Here is a 9,786-nt window from a genome sequence, read left to right as displayed (position 1 = left end):
TATACATACATACATATATATACTTTATAAACCATAAAAAACTTCTTTAATCATATAAATAAATTTTAATTCCATCAATTAAGTAAAAAAAAAATTCTATTGTATTCGATCAAAGCTGATTTTATTGCCTATATATTTCGGTGTGAATTTATATACGTATGTACATAGACAATTCTGTAAACTGCGCAATAAAGTTTATTGCAGTGAATAAACCGTGCAAGAGCATTCGAAGAAATAATGTATTTATTTTTTAACAGTTAGGTTGACAAATGTTGGTCTCTTATATCTTTAAAAAGAATTCATAACGTTTTTAACATTAAACTTACACGAGTAATGAATTCTTCAAGATAACTTAGATTTCGGTAGCGAACGTTTGCACAGAAACGTATATTATTCGTTTTAGCATTTTATACTTACTCATACATTTAGAATTATATTCTTTTTTATTATGATTTGAAAATGCACCATATCTGTAATATATTTAATGTGAAATTTATTAATGTTAAAATATAGACGTAATAAATTCTTTGAATTAAGTGAAAGAAACTCAGATCGCGCTGAGAGGTGTCATAACCGTTTTTGCATTCAATAATAAAAAATTACATCATAGCTTATATATTTATAATGCATTAATTTAACAAAATCTTTAATGTAACAATATTATATAAGTAAATCTTCATTTTTTGATCTACTTACATTCAGTAAGCGTGCCAATATTCAATAATAAAGGGATGTGTCACCTCTGGAATCGACTAAAATTTTTTTTGGAAATATCGTTAAATACAATGACATAAATAAAACATGCTTTTTTAATGCATACATAATTTTATTTGTATAAAGATTTATCATTGGAAGGAAATTATTGTGAAGGAAGTGACGGTGTTCAGAAACGGAGCCATTCTCTCATAACATTTTTACATGTTCCATGCCATGGAATTTCTTAACAAAATTCGGAAAGGACTACGCTTCCTTGTTGTTTGAGTGCTTGTGCATCACTATGGATTGCAATAGGAAGACAGAATGATTCCGTACAGCATGATGAAACGTCTGATTACAATGGTTGTAATTGGTGTGGAAGAGAATGATGACAATAAGGATCTCGTATGTTAAAGAATTTTAAAAAATGCGAATAGCTGACTGATATATTCAATAGCAATGACTTGATCATTGAGATCCTGGCTGCTGAAGATTCTTTACGTAATCTGAATATTACTAATACTGTTTGATGTGGAAAATATGTTAAGAATTGCATTACAAAATGTGTTTAAAACATACTGGTGGTCACAATGCCTGAAGATTTCCTTTTAAATATTTTTGATTTCTTTTCTCGAAATTCATTTTTGATAAGAGAATAGCATTCGAAATCTCGCTACATGTTTCGTATCTTAATGAAGAAATATGCATTGATATCGATAGCATACAAATTTCTGAACATTGGGATCATTGTAGGATTTATATCTCATGTGCAAATCGCGATTGGTGATAATCGAGACAACCACATGTCCATACCTCATGCTACATGAAAAACGTGCAGATATCGAGTGATTAATGCAGTCCCATCACCAATTCAAAATCTAAATGTGTTAAAATCTGTGTTAAATCTAAACTTGTTAAAATATACGAATAACGTGAAATTAACATTATGGCGCATGTTTGTACATGAAACCAACAATTGTGCTCTTCTTATTTGAGCTTGAGCAATGTGTTGAACATGTATTCTATAAATTATGAGATAAATTATCAATATATGCATGATAGTAAGAAATTCGAATATTTTGTGTCATTTTTAAGACAAAATTGTGTTATTAATAAAAGCGAACACTTTGTACAAAATTTATGATGAAAATTCTCTTATAGAATGTGAACTAATAGTCTATGATTTAGATTATACATACTACATTGCATGATGAATAATGTATGTTAAAGTATGTATTCTTTTCTTCTAAAATTATTTTGTCCTTAGTATCTTCGCCACTTTTTCTTCATATCTTCGTGTATTGAATTAATCAATAAGAAAGCGCGCTTGGCCATTTGTATTACATGAAAAAGAATATTATTATAATTAGTGTTATTAGATTATATTATTAAAAATTCATAAAAATATTATCATAATTAGTTTCTAAATCGTATCGTTAAAAATCGTAAATATCATATCTATTTAATAAAATCGTGTGCAATAAAAGAAAAGGAAAGAGAGACGGGTAGAAGAGAGAGAACTGCATCTTAATGAATAGGAGAGAAAGAGAACAATAGTTTAAAGAGAGAACGGGTGAAAGAGAGAAGAAACAAATCCCTTCTTCTCCTCTAACACGGACCCCGATGAAGCGCTTCCCTCTTCCTCAAACAGTCTCTATTGGGCACCGTGCGGCACTAGAGCCGTCTGCTAGTTATTGTATCCGTAGGTTAGAATTGGTGTTTATATCCTACTTTTGGAACACAGTCTAAGTAAGGTGGTATTTTCCTCCCCTCTTTAAAAAAGATCGTCAGGTGTTGCTGGCGATGTTGCCACCATTGTTGAATTATGGGTTACCTAGAAATCCGAAGTTGGCAATCTATACAGGGTCTGGAAATAATCGCCAAATATTTCATAGGCAGGTAGAGCGGAACTAAACTGAGTCGAAAAATCCTCTAGCATTTTGTAAATTTCCTCAATAGTTAATCAGATATTAATCCTTAAAGATAGCCGAATACACGCGCTTGCTTGGCCTATTGTGAAGATATATGCCTATCGATATCGCTTGGCGCGCGGGTTGGAAGTTGGGGATTGGCTGGCAAGCGCCCCGCGCCGCGCACATCGCCGCAAGCTTCCATAACTCGGACGACATGTATGCCAGGCTATCCCCGCTCCCCACGGTCCCCCGCGCCAAGCGCTCGATATATACTTCTTATACAGTAGTATTCGGCTATTTTTAAGGATTAATATCTCGTATCAAGGCCATACGGATTATTTGCATCTTTCCTGTTTATAATGTATTACATCTACTGCGAATATAATTATTGAATGATTAGTTATGTATAAAAAAACTCATGCGACTCAATCGTTTGTTTTTTTCACTAGAAGGTTCTTCACTAAAATTTTTTAAAGAAGTATAATGAGAAAAGAATGACGAAAATTACCTTACGCGATTGGTAAAAGGAATATCTTCTCAAAGCACCCTACTATCTGAAAATGAAAATCAACATGCCCTCCTATGCAGACAACGAATGCATTCGCAGTATTTGTGCGTTCTTAATACACTTAAAAATAATGTCATGCTCAAATGAGGTGAAAAAATCGGCTAAGCACATACAAAGTAACAATGTTGCGTCGCAAAACATAGTCATTGGAAGAATAATAGAAAGCTTTTGATGCAATTAGATTTTTGTCGATGCAGTTTTATTATCATGTATTGTTAAAAAGTCGAAATTTTGAAGATGAAGCAATATGAATGGAATAAAAGAATTTAATTTTAACGGAAAATTTCAAGGGATTGCGACATCAGTTACAGAATCTATTAACATACTATTTATTATCAAAAAGCCAAAGAAAAATACATTTACTTGAATAATAGCAAAAGCGCTAATAGTAATTTGCAAACTCCTTTGATTTGATGTAGAAATGCACTGTTAGATATAAAAGGAGTAATGATAACCAAACTCTTTAAATACATTTAGTTAATCTTCCGTATAAGTCAAAATGTAAATCCATTTACATTAATTGTGTGGTTAACATTAATATTGACATTGTCCATTATATTAATGTATGTACATTTAGAAAATTATAAATTAAATTTGAATGAAATTTAGTGTATCTTTTTAAATTATTCAACTTTATGATTTTTTTTTAGTCAAATTAACAACTTATTGGACAGGAGCAGCGGTCTACAGAAATGCTTAAACATAATTTCATAAACATAATTTGTGCAAAATTTGACATTATGAATTTAATAGTCGCATTTTTAATTTTCCTTGATTGTACGATGAAAACAAAAGGTGAAAAATATGTAGAGAGCGAAATATTCCGATGACACACCAAAAAAAATAGAGAAGTACATATATGTTATATGTAAAAAATAATTAGAAAATTATTAAAATTTTTTAAATTTTAAGGGCGTTTTAATAAAAATTGTTGAATATAAAAAGCACTTACTCGACAGAAATGTTTAAAGCCGGTTGAGGATAAAGTCCTTCAGCGATACACATTATTTCGACTCCATCTTTATTATTTATAATCTTTTTCCTATACACGAGTTCGAACTTATCTTCTGTAGCTGTAACAAAAATTAAATATGATGTATTGTTTGTGATTAATATTTGATAAATCTTAAAAGCAATGGACTTATCTATATAATATATACCTTTACCTTATATAACCTTAACCTTGACATATATAGTCATGACTCTGAGTGATCATCGGAAGGTTTTAGCTCGAGTTAGTTATTTGTTTAAAAGTTCTCAACAAAATACATTCCGATAGAACAAAGATTTTCTGCTTCAAAATAAATTTTTTGCTTTAAAAACAAAAAATTTTCTGTAAAAACATTATTTTCTTATATAATTTTTTAAAGAAGAGAATTTGGTTTTAAAGCTAACATTTAAAATTTTGTAACGATTTTTTATTCGAAGCAAGATCCATATGTTCTTCCCTGTTTGTGGACGAACATTTAATTATCTTGAAAATGATGTCCAAATGATATCTTGTAATAATCATTTATCAGAAGCATCTACTAGGAGAATTCTTAAAATATTTCATGTCGGAGATTTCTTGAAATTTTTATCTTTATGATGTCATGCTAAATGATATCAATTTGTTCTCTCAGGGATAAGAAGATATTATTATGTTGTGTGATATTTAAGCCATACATATAGTGCATGCGTCGCTATATTTGATTCAAAAACTAGACATATAATTATGATATCTTTTATGAGAAATCCATTTGTTGTCATTTTTGAAGATGTCATAAAAATAACATTTTCAAGAAGCAGACTCATAATTTGATCTATAAAATTTAAGACAATACAAAATACTAAAAGATAATGAAAAGATGTCTAAAAGATGACGAAAATATAATCGTTTTGTCTCTTCAACAAGATGAAAGATGAAAGATGAATGTAAGAGTCTTTTAGTTTTGTTGAAAAGACAATTAAAAAAAGACATCTTTTCGTATTACTGAAAAAATATGGAAAAAATATCTTTTCGTTATTTTATTTTCATCATTCACCAGCGAGCAGTACGCGAGTTTGCCACCAGACGGACGTAATGGAATTTGAGTTCTCGTGTTTGAAAAACATATGGGATAGAATAAAAGGTGCAGCATTATGAGAAATAACTTCTGTTCTGACAAATATTCATGAAATATTATTTGAGAGCAAGTCCTCAAAGGGGATATGGAAGAAGCAGTGTTGCAGATTCATGGGACATAGCACAACGTGAGCCGCCATCAATGGTGTACATATTTTAATTTAATTATTTATTTTACTATTATATGATTAGTGTTACGCTCTTCTTATGAAAGTATAGAATATGATAGTAATGCATCAGATTTTATATAATCAATGTGAATAAGAATGAATCAATCTTGAGGACCAGAGAAAAAGAACATATATTAATATATTTTAAATATAATTGTATTATACATATTTATAATTAATTCTTTTATATATTTTTTACAGAATATTAAAAAATTTATTTATTCCAAATGGTATAAAATTAATAAACTTATGTAAACATTTAGAGTTTTTAGAGTACATATCTTAAAATGGCCGTTATATTGAAACCGTTATATTGAAAGTGCGGAGTATAATCGAAAAGCCGCGATCATTGAAGGTCTTCGTATTGGCTCAGCAACGGAAATAATTCGGGTTTTTGGATATCCGAGATCAACTGTTTATAACGTTGGCAATATACGGCTTTAAAACAGTCCAATAAAGATTCCAATATGCCAGCGAGGAAGAATCATTCGAAAGAACCGCGAGGACTCCCGCAGTCGTTGAAAGAGCTCAAGCACTGATTTCGGATGACCCAGGGCAAACGTTTCGAAAATCAGTCTCAATTGTTGGTGTAAGCGAGCCAACGTCGAATTGCAGAGGAGGATCTTCGATACAAATCGTTACACATTAAAGATATGACAAATGCTCTTTAAGGCTACCAGGACAAGCCGAGTTGCTGCAATGTGCTATATTCTTTGAAAAACGAAACGTCGAGACGAATCAAGTTCTTTTCTGACGAAAAAATTTTTACTGTTGATGCCAAAATCAACTGGAGGAACGACCGATGACTCGTCTACAACTCCAAGGATGTCCCTGTTATTGCCAGAACAAAATTTCCGGTCAATGTTCACGTACTATATGTCCAGTGAGGGTGATGTTATGCTACCATTTCTTTAAAAAAGAGGAAAAACATATTGAAATAAATCAATATGTTTTGGTCCAAAGAATTCTGGCCTCCCAATAGTCCAGATTTAAATCCCTTGGACTACTATGTATGGAGTAGTTGAAAAGATCACAAACAAATCTCGGCATCTCAATGTGACGTTATCATTAAGAACCGCTATTGAGAACCGCATTCGTCGATATGGACAGTACTACATTACAATGTGCGTACGAACGCTTCAAACTGAGAATAGAGGTCGTCATTCAAGCTAATGGATATATCGAATAATTGTGCTCTACAGGGATCGCCCAAGTGCCATGTAAAAAAACTTTTTGTAATATTTAATTTTTCATAAAAACATTTAAAGAAATTGTTCGATTTGTCCGGATTTTGGTGACGTATCCTGTAAGTGTAATGATAATATTGTAAAATGATTACAAATTGAATAAATTTCTCTCATTCTTCTTTGGTTCCGTTTTTACATTGATGACGATTTCTTTTCTTCTTTAGTTAAGATTAATTCAGATAAGTTTAACTTTTAGTATTAATCACTAATCTTTTAATCATTACTTGATATTTTATGATAAAGAATTGATACTTTGTGTTGTTGTATTTTATTTACAGTTTTTTTTCATATTATCGTAACTGCTAACACTATTGTTTAAGGAAGAATATATTGCCACAATAATATTGCCGCCTTGGATAACAAAAACAGAAATAAGAAATAGTTTTGAAACAAAACGAATTTAAAAAGAAAACGAAAAATATAAGAGATTGTATAATTCTATGCACATAGGTCAATAGAAATAAGTTGAAATCGGATAGCAATAACAGCTTGTTAATGATAGTATTAAAGGGATATAAGAAGTTTAAATTCTATAAGATTATGCGTTTCGCGGGTTTCAGGCAGACAGTATCAGGCTCCTCGCCCTGATGAAGTGAACTGCAAGATTCATGAAACTTTGGCATTCCAAGAATGATCTGGACACGGAAGAAACCTGCAAAACGCATAATTTTTATATAGAAAGGACTCGTGGAAGCTTCAAGAATATTAAGTTTAAACTCTATTATTATATATATTAAGAAGATTTTTTTTTACTATAATAGAGGATTTTTTTTGTACTAAAAAACGAGATATGAGATATTTATAAATGTTTGCTTGTTTGTAAGGAAACAGAGACAGGAAGAGATGGAAGACAAGAGAAAAATTAATGATCGAAGTTATATATACATGAAACTATATAGCAATTAATTAAAAATAATTAAAATAAGAAGTTTAAAATGTCCAAATATTATTATGAATATATAAAATTGCAGAAAAGGAGAACAACCATCTACAACCTCGACTTTGATATGTTGTCATGAGCACAGTCATGAGCACATGAGTCTTTAACAAGTTTTAGTCGCTTGTTATTCGTTAAAAAATTATTAATAAAAAAAGTTTAAAAAGTAACGTTTTATTTCTGCTATATATATAATAGTCTAAAAAGGCAAATGTTATTCGGCTCGTCACTATTGTAACTTCCTATGATAGAAACCTGGTCTACCGATATTACTTCTTAATAACTTTTATGGTGATGACGAAAATTTTAATCGAAGAAAAGAATTGTGGAGTTTGAACGTAACAAATACATTGAATAATTTACAACGGATATCCGTCATATTTTCGGAAAAGACAACTGTGTAACTGACACACTTTCTACAGTAGAAGCCATATAGGAGACAATTAATTTCGAAAAACTAGCTGAATTTCAAAAAGAATATTCGGAGCTTCAAGGACTTTTTGAAAAGCGGATTTAAATTCTCAAAAATGCAATTTCAGGTTCTACAAGAGAATTGCTTTGCGATTCGGCTAATAGCTCGATTATTCGAGCACCATTGATATCGAGGATCATTTAGAAAGCAAATTTTTAAGTTTTCCTGGTTTTTCACATTCAGGAGCTAGAGCCAAATTAGTAGCACAACGATATATGACCTCGTATTAAACAAGATTGCAAGGGCTCAATCATGTATCCAATGCTAGAAATCGAAAGTAACAAGACGTAATACTTATTGGAACCTTTAATCCGTCTACTAAACACATTCATTTAGATCTTCTAGGATTATTACTAGTATCCAATATCGATATTACCTTACAATTATTGTATCATCAATTTTCAAGATGGCTAGAGGCAATTCCCATCAGAGACATTTCAGCAGAGATAGTTGCTAAATAATTATTCACGAATTGGATAGCTTGCTTTGGAATACCGATTAAAGTAATAACAGATCAAGGACAATAATTAGAGATATTATAAAACATATAACAAAATAAAAAGAGATAGACTGGACACGTAGCCAGAATGAAAGATAGGCGATAGATCAAAAAGCTTTTGGAATGGAGACCGAGAATTTAATATTTCTCTTTTTAGCTGAATATCGTCGAAAGTATAAATGATAGGACAAATTTTTTAAACAAAAGTTGTACGGTTTCAAGAAAACTTTAAAGTTAAGAAAAAAATTCAAAAAAATTTTTTGTTTGACGATATACCCCTATCATTCAATTATCTCAAATTTTTCAAATTTTTTTTTACCAAATTAAAAATTATTTTTTTTAAATTCAATCATGTATAATAAAGTTATATTACAATCATTTTATAGTATATATAGTTATATTACATATCATTTTTTAGAATTAATTATATATAAACGCTTCCACATATGCGTTATCCGTGTTCATGCGTAAGTAATAATCATCATCAAAATAATTATCATCAAAACAATAAAATACATAAATCGATGATAAAGAAATTAAAGTGATTGACTTTTAGTATTACAGATTGTAAATAACATTAAAAGTTATGATAACTTTTTATTATTTCTCCTTAAAGTGAGTAAAACTTTTGTTGTTTCTCTATTCATCTATTCTTTATATATTATTTCCTTATAATATCTTAAGATTCTTAAAGTTATTCTCTTAAAGTTATTTTTGGTTTTACTTATTTTGTCGTTTAAATAATATTTAATTTTTAAACATTAAATAATATTTAAATTCTAAACTTACAATAAAATAAGTTTTAAACGATACAATAATAAATATAAATAAGATACTAACTTAGTGTTAGGAATCAGCGATAGATGCTATGTTGCGCATTAATTAATTAATCATATTATTATTAATATAATTAATTATATAATTTAATTAATTATTGCGCAACATAGTATCTAGTGTTGATTCTTAATGCCCAGTTTAACATTTCATTTATATTTATTATTGTATTAATTTAAGGAGTTTATGATTTTATACATTATTGATTACTTGAAATTTTAAACATCTGTACAATAAATTTATTAATTAAAAATATATTAAGAAGGGCTAAGAAATCATGAGAATAAAAATAAAATATTAATATTAAGCAAAATATATTAATAGACGTTAAACAGATTACAACAAA

General features: G+C 29.6%; 1 protein-coding gene across 1 annotated transcript in view; it reads right to left on the bottom strand.

The window, feature by feature from the left end:
• LOC108693036 overlaps positions 1 to 4,260 on the bottom strand; it is a gene marked incomplete at its 5' end in the record, with an annotated part of 57,921 nt that extends 53,661 nt beyond the window's left edge. Inside the window, one exon of the mRNA XM_018201677.1 lies at positions 4,130 to 4,260. Coding sequence (XP_018057166.1) covers positions 4,130 to 4,260 — 131 coding nt within the window. The remainder of the gene's footprint in view (positions 1 to 4,129) is intronic.
• Between the last annotated feature and the right edge of the window lie 5,526 nt (positions 4,261 to 9,786).

The sequence above is a fragment of the Atta colombica genome, unplaced genomic scaffold, assembly GCF_001594045.1.
Source record: "Atta colombica isolate Treedump-2 unplaced genomic scaffold, Acol1.0 scaffold85, whole genome shotgun sequence".
In the NCBI taxonomy this organism is placed as follows: domain Eukaryota; kingdom Metazoa; phylum Arthropoda; class Insecta; order Hymenoptera; family Formicidae; genus Atta; species Atta colombica.
Note: the sequence above shows the minus strand (reverse complement) of the source record. Positions and strands in the feature narration are given on the sequence as shown.